General features: G+C 43.2%; 2 protein-coding genes across 2 annotated transcripts in view; both read left to right on the top strand.

The window, feature by feature from the left end:
- Positions 1–425: 425 nt before the first annotated feature.
- On the top strand, positions 426–12977 carry LOC119165115 (uncharacterized). The gene is made up of 4 exons (XM_075870678.1): positions 426–1146; positions 2147–2314; positions 5028–5429; positions 12794–12977. The coding sequence occupies exons 2-4, from the start codon at positions 2286–2288 to the stop codon at positions 12864–12866; spliced, it is 504 nt and encodes a 167-aa protein (XP_075726793.1). The 5' UTR covers positions 426–1146; positions 2147–2285; the 3' UTR covers positions 12867–12977.
- Positions 12978–13359: 382 nt separating this feature from the next.
- The window catches only part of LOC142768658 (uncharacterized), a 35143-nt gene continuing 33782 nt past the window's right edge, over positions 13360–14720 (top strand). The window contains exon 1 of the mRNA XM_075870677.1: positions 13360–13498. Coding sequence (XP_075726792.1) covers positions 13415–13498 — 84 coding nt within the window. The 5' untranslated portion in view covers positions 13360–13414. The remainder of the gene's footprint in view (positions 13499–14720) is intronic.

The following is a 14720-nucleotide window of genomic DNA, read 5'->3' as shown; positions in this document are numbered from 1 at the left end:
GCTCATTAGGTGCGCGGGCTGAATTTCCTTTTGCAAGCTATATCATATCGACAACGACGCCGCATTTTTATCGGTATTTCGTAGCTAATCATCCACATCCACCGACGTGCAAATCACGTTCATTAGGCGAAAAAAGAACCAATCAGCCTACTCATATAATTTGCGGATAAAGGCACTATAATTTATATATTACGTGACCTTGGTGATTATAATATAACCTCAATAAAAGAACCAGAAGAGGAAGGCAAGGCACCTATAGGGGACGCTAATTGCACTAATTTAAGTGCACTGTTGTAAATACGATTGAGATTTGAATAAACTAAGGTGGACCAAAAGGCAACTTGCCGCCGGCAGAGGTCGAACCTACAACCTTCGTTAACGGTTCTTCGATCATAGCGAGTCTTTACTCTTCATAAGACTACAAATGGCAATTCTGCATAGCGGCCACACCACGTCATTTTTAGATGTGCGAGTAATTATCATATCAGATTTACGTTGTGTTTAAAAAACTAATCAAGCTATTGCATTACCATATGACAATAAACTTTATTGTGTGATAAACTATTGATTGTTGAGTGCATTTTTGTCTTCTTATCTGCTGAGAATTCTACACACATTCATTTTAAAGTAGTGACCATATTGTTACGTATATATTGTGAAGGAAGACCAAGAAACGAAGAAGCTTAAAGGGGCGTGCGTTTTTTAGGCAGTCATAAGGACTCTGGTCTGTTTGTTTTTTTATCACAGTAAGCACATCCTGTATAAACGCCACCAACTTTTTAACAGTATTTACCCACGCATTCTGAAACAAGCGTTGACTCCACTTTCACCCTGCACTTGACCGAACTGAGCAAAGCGCTACCACTCGACTGAAAGTTACTGAGTGGTTCTGGCGAATCGATGCCGGTTATTGCTCAAATGTAGCGAGCATTCTAGCCTTTGACACTCTCGAGTCGAGGTGGAATGCCAAATGAAAGGAAGTTCTTGAATACGTGGTTCAGTAATATTTCTAAATAAATGAAAAAAATGAACTTATTTGCAGAGTCCCCCAAGCAGGACAAACCTTGTTGGCAGTTGCCATGTGCGTATGTCTGGGGGTCTTGTTCTGCCTTTTAGTTTTACTCGGCTTAACTACAGCCAATACAGGTAAGTGCACCCTTCACACTCCACTTGACCGAAATACACGTGTCAAATAGACAAACATGAAAAAGAGCATGTTGCGTTGAATTTTTCTTGGCATTTGTAAGCTAGCATTACTGAGCTGCAGCTTATTTTTCATACTGTGCTGATACAGCTGGTGTTTCATATGTCTGTCTATAAGGCGGAGTAGTATTTCCCTCTTCCCAAGCACTTTTTATTTCTTTGCTGTCAGGAAAATCAACTCTTCATTTGTCCTACACTTAATTGTGTAATTATGTATTTAGATTATCAGGAAATTCTCTGTGAAAAAAAAGTATTGCCAGTATTACTTACGACTTCAAGTTACACTAGCAGAAAAGCAAACATGGGAATTATTTTTATGCTGCTCCGCCACAGCATAGTGCGAAGTGAGGAGACCAGCGTAAATCTTTGAGGATCAACAAGGGTCTGCTCACTTGTACTAGGCTTCGTACTGCGTGGGTATTTGGCAATGGTGGTCACTGACGAATACCAAAGCAGAAGTTTCAGCAGTGTTTCTGTTGGTTTTCATTCGTTCCTTGCAATAATGGTGACAGGAGAGCGGTAGGTTTTTGGTGTCAATCACAAAATGTCGAATTACATGGCCGTAAAACAAAAGAATGTCATTACTTTAGATAAAGATGAAAAAGTAGAAGCAATGAAAAAAATCGCGGGAACAGATGATAACACTGCATACGACGTCGCATCGAAATTTCGATCATGTTGCCAATGTGCCACGTAGTTCGAAGCAACGAAGAGAGCTCAATATACAAAATCAGCACATTAGTGATCCGTGCTGTTGCGCAGTGTTACATCTGGGCTTGTCGGTATAGTATCTTGTCGACAAAAGTGTATCCTAACATGGCGGACGCAAGTAAAACACGGCGGAGACGCACTCTTGGCGCTGAATGTGTGTTTCATTTATTGTGTGTGCGTTCTGCATCAGACGCGCTGCCCCTTACGTCACAAACTGCGCATTGCCCTGTAGCTTTGGACGAATCTACTGACACCCCCGCGGAGGACCTCGTTTACGCTAGTGGAGCCTCCTCCTCTCTACCTGAGAATATATTAGTCCTAGAAACGGTTTCAACGAATCGGCACACTGAAGGCAGCCCAAGGGTCACGTCATGGAGGATGTCTACCTCAGTACACAAAGGTACGTGCAGATTGTGCTATTTTACGTGCGAGCTTTTAAAGTGGCTTCGAGGACAGAGTGATACAGCCTATATGAATATACGAGTGCCCAGCAATGCGAACTTTTACCTGAGCGTAGCAATCTACTGTGCAAGACTGGCACTTTTCTTAAGTCCCACTACACGTCTACTGCTTCATAGTGACCTGCTGCCAATTTTGTTTTCTTTATTGCGCCAAGTATGAAATAAATTAATGTGCAGCAAAGACAAAATCTGAGCAATTGCTCATAATATGAATACCCCACAAGTTTTCTTGAGCAAAGAGCTTGTGCTTAGTCACAAATGACGGAATCAGGTCAAACCAGGATCATTTTCTGAATCATTTTATTTTTCGTGTCAACCAAAGGAAAGAATACATGATTAGTATATACAGAAGAACGTCTCATAGTTACAAACTGAATTCGGACCTCTTGTACATGACAACATAGTGAATAACACAAGTAAATTGGCAAATATGGGTGTTAATATTAATAGTAATAATATTATTAATATTATAGACTGATTCAAATTGAGTAAGAAAATATCTTTAAACAGATTTAACAAAAACAGTGAACAAGTAATGTGCCATACTCGAAGAGAGTAAGAACAGTGTGGGACACAATTCAAAAGTAATAAACAGTAATGCAGTATAAAACATAGTAAAGTTCAAATCAATAAACGGTATATAAAAACAAATAGACGAAATCACAGAAAGAGGACAGAAGAATAAGGAAAGACGAGAAGATAGACAGAAACTACCGGATGAGTACACCTGAAGCAGTGAAAAACCGGAATCAGAGAAATCAAACAGAAAATGCCCAAGTTCAGATCGGAACCTATGAGCATTTACTAATTTTAGAGTAGGCGGTAGCGAATTCCAAAAAGCAAGTGCTGATAATGGTAACTACTGCTTGCCGTAGTTTGTGCGAACCGATGGGCAAAAAAAATTCTTGTTTCCAGTGAATGTACAATTGTCAGTATTAATGAGCGATGCCCTTAGTAATAAGGACACCAGGATATCATTCTGTAGGAGCCTAAATAGAAATATGGTGAGATTATATATATTAAGATCGGACACACTCAGAATATTGTAGAAGTGCAATAACTCATTCGCGTTAACAGAATGCGATGTAAAATTCATTGGACGAATGGCCTGGTTTTGAATGGTATGCAATGATGACAGGTGACTGCTGTATGTGTCACCCCATGATTAAATGTTGTAATTGAGGTGAGAATGCACGAAAACATAATAAAGGGATAAGAGAGTAATAAAGGAGAAATGCAATTGCGATTTCACAAGAATGCGTATACCGTGAGGCAGTTTCTTTTTTACAGTAGACAGGTGTAAATTAATTTAAGGGGGCAGCCGAGTTACACACCTAAAATGTACAGTGATCAACTGGAGACATAATGTGACTGTTGATGAAAATCGATTGACAAAGATCAGACGGACGTTGGCGTAGGGTAAAGATGACAAAATTGGACTTATTATGGTTGATTTTCAGCTTGTCATGTGTGCACCACGAGAAAATTTTCAGAAGACCTTCATTTAGCATACTACTTAGTTTGGATAGGCAGCCGTTTAAATTTAACAGCTTTTTTGTCTGAGGAAACCCCAACTGTTTTGTGTTGGAAAACAAAATAAATAAATAAATAAATTAGCGAAATATTCTCCCATCGTCCTCGTATAGAATACACTTAGATGATGAAAGGCTAGTCGGCAAGTATTGATAAAAGTTTAAGAATGTACGAGACCTAAGATGGGCCGCTGCAGTACACCTGTATTCGTAGTTGCTTCTTTAGAATAAGATCCAGAAATACCAACTATTTGTTTTTTGTCATGTAGATAACTTTTCATTAAAAGCAAGGGCAGACTGGTTATTTCTATAGCTTCTAATTTTGCAAGAAGAATGCGGTAAATAATAGAATGAAAGGCCTTAGATAGGTCTTAAATTATTGATGATGCAAATTCACCTTTATCAATTGCCTTTTTGAGGTAATCGGTAAGTGTTATAAGCGCTGTATTTGCAGAAAATCTGGAGCTAAAGACGGCTATGCATCGCCGAACCTGCTTTTCGCGTTTTTATTGTACGAGATGTCGATATATAAAATATATTACGAAGGACTGTAAAAATTTGTGAACGTTTAGTTCAATATAACACTAATTTTGTAGACTCGGAGGATGCCTGTTGAGCCCTCACCCACGCTACCATCTTGAACACCCACTCTGTAAGTTGAAAACCACATTCCACGCACCATCTGAGTTGCCACTTTTCCTCGCCCCTGAGCGCGAGGCTCTTTCTTGTACCGCACACATGCATCTACGTAGGTGAGAACTCCCTGGCACACGAAGGAAGGTCCTTCCAACCCAGCTGGGTATGACAAAAACGCGCAATGTCTCAGATATTGAATTTTCACGACTACTACGACCTAAAAAGCTTATGGTACCCTCCAACAAACAACACAAAGTTCCTCCGTAATTTCAAGAAGAGTACAAAGAAATCCGGACATTTTATTATCAACACTGCAGCTGTACCTGCTTCGATGCGTATAAACGTGCAGTTATGAAGTTTAGGTAGGTGGAAAGTACTGAATAATATGACATAAGAGCTGCACGTTTTATGTAGTGGCCCCTTCATACTTTTGTGTTGAGCTGTAAGATGAATGAATACTGCTTATACATAAAACTTTCCGCAGCAACTACGGCAATGGCTACAACAGCAAATGTCGCGACTATGACTACAGCAAGCTGGATAATGCCGAGCACGACAGCAGCGACCACAGCTGCGGCTACCTTAACGACTTTCACTACAAAAACCACGACTACCACTGCAACGACCCTGACTGTACCGGCTACAACAAACTCGACTATACGGAGCACGACGGCAGTAAACACGATTGTGCCTACCACTACGACTGCAGCCACGACTACTACTCCCACAACAAAAAGAACCACGACAAGTGCAATGACAACAACCACCACAAGAACCACCAAAGGAACAACCACCGCGACTACAACCACATCAACCGTGACCAGTACTACCACGATCGCTACTACAACCACTACTACCACGACGACAACTACTACACTGAGCCAAGGTAAGCACCTGTTTTTCATACACTCCTGCACATAACCTCCAATCAGGTATATATTTTATATATATGTTCAAAGTGAAATGTCTTATAGATTGATACAATTGAGAGAGTGAGTGGTATTCATGGCTGGACGCGTGCTAAAATTTATCAACTTGAAATGAAGAAGCAGTGCTGGAACAGGACGGAGACGAGAAGACAAAAACTTGACGCTGTCGAGTCTTCTAGTCTGCGTGGTTTCTTCTTTCATAGTCAGTATGTACCAACCAGCCCAATTCAAGACGCTAATAAAGAATCATTAAATCGTTACCATAGAAAATAGCCAACATTAGCGAATGCAATGCTGGAACTGACAAGAGTAGCCTGTATTTACATCACTTCTGTCATTGTGGAAGCATGGTGGAGAGCGCACTTCAGTAGAGCTTACGAACTTAACACGAAATTTTTACTTGGCTGAGTTGCTTCCCTTCGTTTGCCCAGAGTTACATTCCTCAGCTGAGGATGTAGCCTCTGTTCATTGCAGATGGAAGTTTTTCAGAAGTCCTAAGCAAGTGTCGCGTACCTTTTGTTGGTGGGTATTCGAACACATTTGTTTCCTTCGAGCCTTGTCGTGGCACTCCAGTTACGCCACCACCCTCACCCAAAACGCAATGTCTTAAGCTATTCGCTGTTGCTTAGCCTTGGCTTCCAGAGCACGGAACACTGGGTCACCACGTCTTCGTCGGGTCCATACTCTGGCAACTTGCCACCGTTTTTCCTCTTTCACCGACTCTCAACTTGATTCTCACCACACTCGTCTCAGAACTTCGTAGCAATCTGCGCTGAGAGTCAGTGCTTTTATTACTCCTTTATATTTGCGTAGTACTTATACGAGTAACAATTAAACGAAGCATAAAAATGAAGCTCTCATTCTTAGAGTGGCAAAATGAAGATGTGAGGGACGTCGGGGCTAGTAGTACTTTCGCTGCTGGTCCACCTTCGATGACTGGCCGTACACGAATTATGCGGATTCTACCCAGCCGTACCTCCTTTAGTGGGGACTGTGCGACTCATGTGTGACTCGTTGCTCCACCAGCGATATTTTATCGGCAACTTCGTTTAGGGAAAGACATTGTTCAATGCAACATTACACTCAGCGATCACCACACAAATCGAATACAACATCTATTTGTACTTTGCTGGCAGTACAATGGAACAACACAACCACTTCGCGGGATCGAATCCCGGCTGCGGCGGCTGCATTTCCGACGGAGGCGTAAATGTAGGTAACGTGATTGCTTGGGCGGGTTGGTACGACATGATTCGTTATGGCGCTGTTTCTATGTGAAACGGAAATGTAGGCCCGTATACTCTGATCTGAGTGAAGTTTAAGAGCCCCAGGTGATCGAAATTTCCGGAGCCCTTCACTACGGCGTCTCTCATAATTATATGGTGGTTTTGGGAGGCTAAACCCCACATATCAATCAATCAATCAACACAACCACTAAAAGTCTGGCGGTACTGTTAAATTTCCGCACTTGATGAAGCTGGCGTTCCTGATGGACGCACCTCTGCTTGGTAATTAACATCATGATTTTAAGAGAAGGGCAGCCACCTTAAAAAAGAATAAATTGATACCCTAATGGTAACTTTGTTGGAAATCGAGTCAACAAAGCTCCCGCCAAGCAAGGCTCCATGAGGGGAACCACGACGTCTTTATTGCGATAGCAGTTGCATGAACAATCTCAGCGAACTTTCCCGTCACCTTCATGTCATGATATGAATATAGATGTCTAGATAAAACACAAATAAAACAATTTCGGTGCACCCCACCGGCGATTCAAACAATCTAACCGGGAATTCAAGCAGTGACGCTCCGCAGCGTGCTGCTTTAGAGCACTGAGCCACGCGTCATTCATATTTCGATGCAATAAGGGTGAGATATTTACCTCTGATGGCTTCCAGATCTCAGACGAGCTTGAGCGCATTTGCTGGCACGCATCGTTCCTAGAGTTTTTTACGCTTCTAAAGCTGTCCTTGAGACGGACACGCATAACTGGCCCCTTTCTGTGAACGCTTGCGTTGTTGAACAAAAAAAAATCACAGCATATCCGCGGAGTGACTGATGATGAGTGGGGCGAAGCGTCCGTCAGTCCATCCGCGCTTCTGTCCATTCGTTCGTTCTTGCTTCCGTTTTTGGGTGCGTAAGTCCGTGAGACCGTCCATGCGACCGTCTGTGCATCCTTCTGTACGTTCGTGCGTCCGTCCATGAATCCATGCGTCTGTCCATACGTCCATTCCTGCATTCGTCTGTGTGTCGATCCCAGTGTACGTCCTTGCGTGCGTCCGTCCGACCAACCGTCCGTCTGTGCGTGCGTCTGTTCATTTGTCCATGCGTTCATGCGTCCATTCATTCATCCGTGTATATTTATGTGTGTCCGTTCGTCCGCGCGTTCGTCCATGCGTCCATTTATCTAGAAAACACTCCAAGTACCGCCTTCTCGCATTTTTTCATGTGTTCATCATATAAGTACCGCCATCCAGTGGACATTCCAAGAACTAAACGAGAGGTGGCTACCTACTACAAGGATGTCGACGACGATGACTATTACTACTACTACATACATACATCGCGGATTGACCACCCACGGCTTGGTGCTTCACACCTAACAATATGTCAGAGCGTCTAGTTTTATTTCTTGGCACTAATTGAACGACACAAGTATAGTGAAAGTTGTTAGATTACACTTGTTCTGTTCGCACTGGAGCGTTCATGTTGAGCTTCCGTCTATGTGCTTCAGCTGCTCGCCAAAGGTGTGCAGCTGCTTGCAGTTAGTCATGTAACATTCAAATTTTTTTGCTGTCACATTCATTGCTTCGCTCCTATGGTGAAACTGTGACTATTTTCGCGTTAATTTTTTAACACCAAAGTGTTTTAGGCTGGCATTCACCAATACTTCAGTGACATATTTCAGTCACTGAAATGACGCTAACCACTGCGCCATGATTCCTTACTTTGTACGCATTGAGCGATACGTCCTTTATATCTACCACTGTAGTGTTTCAGCCTTCTTGGTAAAGTGCAGTGATTCATCATGACCATGACCTACGCGATTGCTTTCTTCAACACGTCGTTTCTAAGCGTCCGTCCCATTCGACGTTTTTCCCAAAGCAAAAGTGCGATCACGGCCGGTCTGGAGTCGACCCTCGCTCTCTCTTTTTACAGCCTAAGCAGCCATCGTGAGTACATTCGAGCTGTTTTTTTACAGTGACCACGGCGCTATCCGCGTTAGGGCGTCGCGAGCTAACCCGGAAAAACGAGTTTGGCCACATGTTCATCATCATCATCATCAACCTGACTACGTCCACTGCAGGAGAAAGGCCTCTCACTTGTTCCGCCAGTTAACCCGGTCCTGTGCTTGCTGCTGCCAATTTATACACGCAAACTTCTTAATCTCACCTGCCCACCCAACCTTCTGTCTCCCCCTAACCCGCTTCTCTTCTCCGGGAATCCAGTTAGTTACCCTTAATGACCAGCATTTATCCTGTCTACGCCCTGCAAGCCCGGCCCATGTCCATTTCTTCTTCTTGATTTCGGCTATGATATCCTTTACCCCCGTTTGTACCCTAATCCACTCTGCTCTCTTCTTGTCTCTTAAGGTTACACCTACCTTTTTTCTTTCCATTTCTCGCTGCGTCGTCCTCAATTTAAACTGAGCCCTCTTTAAAAGTCTCCTGGTTTTTGCTCTGTTGCTAAGTACCGGCAAGATACAGCTGTTATATACATTCTTCTTAAGGGATAGTGGCAATCTACCTGTCATAATTTGAGAGTGCTTGCCGAATGTGCTCCACCCCATTCTTATGTGCTCCACCCCATTCCTATTCTACTAGTTACTTCAATCTCGTGGTTCAGCTCTGCGGTTATTACCTGCCCTAAGTAGACATAGTCTTCTACAACTTTAAGTGCACTATTACCTATCTCAAAGCGCTGCTCCTTTCCGAGGTTGTGGTACATTACTTTCGTTTTCTGCAGAATATTTTAAGACCCACCTTTCTGCTCTCCTTGTCTAACTCCGTAATCATGAGTTGCAATTCGTCCCCTGAGTTACTCAGCCATTCAATGTCATCGGCGAAGCGCTTGTTACTAAGGTATTCTCCATTACCTCTTATCCTTAACTGTTCCCATTCTAGGCTTCTGAAAACCTCCTGTAAGCACGCGGTAAATAGCATTGGGGAGATTGTGTTCCCCTGCCTTACACCCTTCTTGATTGGTATTCTGTTGCTTTCTTTATGAAGCACTATGGTAGCAGTTGATCCCCTGTAGATTTCCTCCAGAATGTATATATATAATTCATCTACGCCCTGTTTCCGCAGTGTCTGCATGACGGCTGATATTTATACTGAATCAAATGCCTTCTCGTAATCTGTGAAGGCTATGTATAGTGGATGGTTATATTCTGAGCATTTTTCTATTACCTGATTCATAGTTTGAATGTGGTCTATTGTTGAGTAGCCTGTTCGAAATCCTGCTTGTTCCTTTGGTTGATTGAATTCCAACGTTTCTTTACCCTGTTAGCAATTACCTTGGTATATAGCTTGTATACTACAGAGAGCAAGCTGATCGGCCTGTAATTTTTCAAGTTCTTGTCATCTCCTTTCTTATGTATTAAGATGATGTTAGCGTTTTTCCAAGACTCTGGTACTCTTCCCTTCAGGACACACCTCGTAAACAGGGTGGCTAGTTTTTCTAACACAATCTGTCCTCCACCTTTCAGCAGATCTGATGCTACCTGATCCTCACCAGCAGCTTTGCCTCTTTGCATGCTCTCCAAAGCTTTTCTGACTTCTTCTATCAATACGGGTGGGGTGTCATCTGGGTTACTGCTAGTTCTTATAGTATTAAGATCGTGGTTGTCTCGGCTGCTGTACAGATCTCTGTAAAACTGCTCCGCTATTTTAACTATCTTATCCATAATGGTAGTTATTTTGCCTTCTTTGTCCTTTAGTGCATACATCTGACTTTTGCCTATCCCAAATTTTCTCTTCACTGCTTTGACGCTTCCTCCGTTTTTCAGAGCGTGTTGAATTCTCTCCATGCTATACCTTCTTACATCACATACCTTACGTCTAATAATCAACTTCGAAAACTCTGCTAGTTATCTTTTGTCTGTTGTACTTGACACTTTCATGATTTGACGCTTCCTAATTAGGTTCTTCGTTTCCTGGGAAAGCTTGTCACGGTCCTGTCAAACTACCCTGCCTCCAACTTCCCCTGCACACGCCGTGATTATACTCGTCAGATTATCATTCATTGTATCTACGCTAAGGTTGGTTTTCTCACTAAGAGCCGAGTACCTGTTCTGCAGCGACACTCTGAATTCCTGTACTTTTCCTCTCAGTGCTAGCTCATGGATTGGCTTCTTGCGTATCAGTTTCTGTCGTTCCTTCTTCAAGTCTAGGCGAATTCGAGACCATACCATTCTATGGTCGCTGCATCGTAACTTGCCAACCACTTACACATCCTGCACGATTCCTGGGTGTGCACCCATTATAAAGTCGATTTCGTCTCTTATTTTTGTCATTGGGGCTCCTCAATGTCCACTTGCGGTTTTCTCGTTTTCGGTAGAAGGTATTCAAAATCCGTAAATTATTGCGGTCTGCGAATTCTACAAGTAGCTCTCCTCTGGCCTTTCTATTACCGGTGCCATAATCTCCTACTGCTTGGTCTCCAGCCTGCTTCTTCCCTACCTTTGCATTATTGTCACCCATCACTATAGTATACTGTGTTTTTCCCTTACTTATTGCCGATTCGACGTCTTCATAGAAGCTTTCAACTGAAGCGTCATCATGGCTGGGTGTAGGCGCGTAAGCCTGTACTACCTTCATCTTGTATCTTTTATTCAGTTTAATTACGATACCTACCACCCTTTCATTAATGCTACAGTATTCCTCTATGTTGCCAGCTATGTTTCTGTGAATTAGGAACCCCACTCCCAGTTTTCTTCTGTCTGCCAAGCCCCGATAGCAAAGGACGTGCCCATTCTGTAGCACCGTATAGGCCTCATCTGTCCTCCCAACCTCACTGAGCCCTATTACATCCCGTTTAACACCCTCTCGCTCCTCGAATAGTACAGCTAGACTTCCCTCACTAAATAAGGTTCTAGCGTTAAACGTTGCCAACGTTGGCAACGTTTAACGCCGCGTGTTCGTTGCATTGCAAATCAGTTTTCCCGGCCACTTTCTCGTGCTGAATACTTCCTCCGCATGTAGAAAGCTAGGAGAATAGTGAAGGTGGGTGTGTGGACTCTCTGGCTTTCTCGCAACTCATGCATTAGGCAGTGAATACGCACACGCAAAGTTAAAAGGTTTCAATTTTGAAGACTGGAACAACTTATATTTACTTAAATCTAACATGCTTGAGGCTCGTGTGTTTAGCTTTATCACTTTGATGCACGTTAAAAACTCAATATGGTTGAAGCCCCACCGTGGTGGTCTAGTGGCTAAGGTACTCGGCTGCTGACCCACAGGTTGTAAAATCAAATCCTAGTAGCGGCGGCTGCATTTTCGGTGGAGGCGGAAATGTTGTAGGCCCGTGTGCTCAGATTTGGATGCACGTTAAAAAACTCCAGGTGGTCGAAATTTCCGGAGCCCTCTAATACGCGTCTCTCATAATCATATGGTGGTTTTCGGACGCTAAACCCCACATATCAAATCATCATATGGTTGAAATTCCAGGAGCTTTTCACTACGGGGCCATATTTAAACAGGCATATTGGGGTTTCGATATGATAAACGTGTGGTTGTCAAACTCATAGCCTGTACTATGAGTTTGACAACTACACGTGATAGGTTAAGTAGCCATAAAGTGGAGATTACGGGCCACTTTGTTGTGGCTGAGCCCATCGACCGTACTGCGTGTGTAGAGGGTTTTAGTGCCACAGCCGGAAAGCTGCTGAAGTGAAAATCGTTGCTGGAGTGGAAGTGAATTTTCCTATTCAAAGTTTTTCTGCACTTATTGTGGCTTTTGTGTCTCCTAGATAGGCATACTGTCAGCTTTTGGCAAATGACGCACCTTCGGGAACGGTGCGCTTTTTTCGCCAAGTGAAATTGTGAGGTGGTGTAGTCTCGCTAGCATCGGTAAAACATCACAAATATCTTCAATATTTGAAGTGATATTGACGTCCCAAGTGTCGCTGATCTTGCGTTATGATGGTGTCGTAAGACAAATTTTTTTACGCGATGAGTCTCCTTCACAATACTAGTGTTGACTCCTCCAACGCCAACGCTCAGTTTTTGTTTGATGAGGCATATCTATGGCTATCCTCGTGATATAGAATATAAGTAACAGACACCGAAGAGTCATGCTGTGTTTCATTGCTGTCTATTCCCAGCGAAACTGATAATCTGCACCGTAAGCGAGACAGCCACCTCAGAAGACATGTACCCGGACGCCGAGTACTGTGACTACGTCTTCTATACCAACGTGATCACATCAAACGGCCACATTCAAGCGGAAAAGGACCCCGTCAGTTGGGATGTCTTCCAGAGGAGGGACCCAAAGTACAGGCGTGTGCAGCTGGGAATTTCTTTCGATTTTCAGTAAGTGAGATACGTTGTAGGTACCACTTATATATATTTATGCTGTTACAAGAGACACCTTTCTGGTAAAGAGGAGGATACACTTGGAAACAGGAAATTACCTCTTTATTTTTTTTGTCAAAGGCAGTTATTGTTCTTTATAGAGGGACACACACAGTAATCGATGTTTGTTAAGGTGACTTTATTGCTCTTACATAATTTCTGCAGTGCTCTTTAGTGATAATACATATCCTAAAGGTGAGCCGATTTATGATTACCAAGTAACCAAGCATTTATCTTGATGTAAAAAACCCACTAAGTTGAGGTGGCTTGTATAATCACCGCAATAAAATTTGAACTTTTAATGCAGAAATGTAACTCCAAATGGTTTGGACGATGCCTCCAGCGATCTTGATGCACTACGGAGGGAAGGCATGCGGCACTATGGACTTCTCACTGTGCTTTCGTTTCAAAAGAACTTCCGGGAAACCGTTTGGAGCACGAAGGACGTACTTGAGGTGCGTGTTTGCGGCACATGATTGCATAAAACTTTTGAATTTGTACGTACAGTAGTTGTACTGCACATTGCGTTCCGTTTTTCAAGACATCTGAAAAAATAAGTCACAGCTTCTCCGCAAGTGTTAAGCAGTGCGAGCGGCAAACATAAATTGGTGCATTAAATAGAGTAAGGTCTATTAAAATGCCATCCGTAATAAACATAGTAGAGTGAGCTGAATTTCGGGTGTTCTGTCGCCTCTTCGCGAAGCGTGCGGCGATAGCACAAAACGGGCAAAGGTGCGAGACGTTCACTGAAGTTCGTAAAAGAAATGCGCCCGACGGCACTATTTTGATTGAAATTTGCAATTGTCGCCTGAGCAACGCAGCTCCTTCTCCACTGGCACCCCTTACTCGCTCTTTGCTTGCGGAGCCGGCTGGTGCATTTTATGTTTGCTTGAGCTACAGAACCCTGCAACCTTTGCAAGCGTTCTCTCCCACGTGAATTCTAGGGCGCGCGGGGTGATTCAATTAGGAATTGATAAAGCACAAGATGGCCACTGTTAAGTGAACCGTGAGTTCCCATATAATTGGTTCTGGTATCGCCTATACTATTTCTACCCGTCGACATCAGTGACGCAGCGCTTCTTCGGTATTACGAACGCGGGCCATGTCACCTAATGTAAAATGCGGTATATGTTGTTTGATATGTTAGACCGTTTGTACAGGACGACGGTACGAAGTGCGTGCCATAATTTGTGGGTATGAATGTAAACAAAAATTTAACAACCACAGGGTGACGATTTGCGCTCGGCGTCACTAAATATCAAATCATCGTCGCCTCTTATTTTTCCTACGCACGAAAAAATGCAGCTCCACTGCCTTGCGACGTAAGGAATAGCGTAGCAAGGGCATGAAGCAAAGTTGGCAAAGTCAATACACTTTCGTGTAAACTTTCGACGAAAAGATCTCACGCAAGCCTATTGCTTTTGTCCAGCGTGAGTAGAACCTTGTTGGGAGATTCACAAGCGCAGTGCACAACATGTGAGCTACATTTCTTTTTTGCTGAACTTTAATACCAACTTTCTGCTCATTACAGCAATTGAGATACGTGTCATGTGGAGGGATTTTCGTGAGATTGTTTGCCTTTTCGAAGGCACTGTCGTAAAAATCCGGTGAGAGAAAAAATCATCTGTTGAGACTGGTCATGGTAACCTCTCATGAGGGGTGCCGGAGTCTCCCGCA

The sequence above is a fragment of the Rhipicephalus microplus genome, chromosome 8, assembly GCF_043290135.1.
Source record: "Rhipicephalus microplus isolate Deutch F79 chromosome 8, USDA_Rmic, whole genome shotgun sequence".
Classification (NCBI taxonomy): domain Eukaryota; kingdom Metazoa; phylum Arthropoda; class Arachnida; order Ixodida; family Ixodidae; genus Rhipicephalus; species Rhipicephalus microplus.
Note: the sequence above shows the minus strand (reverse complement) of the source record. Positions and strands in the feature narration are given on the sequence as shown.

Coding starts and splice junctions, on each gene's coding strand:
- LOC119165115 (XM_075870678.1), top strand. CDS start 2,286: ATGGAGGATGTCTACCTCAGTACACAAAG. Junction 2,315..5,027: donor GTCTACCTCAGTACACAAAG/GTACGTGCAGAT, acceptor AACTTTCCGCAG/CAACTACGGCAATGGCTACA. Junction 5,430..12,793: donor AACTACTACACTGAGCCAAG/GTAAGCACCTGT, acceptor GTCTATTCCCAG/CGAAACTGATAATCTGCACC.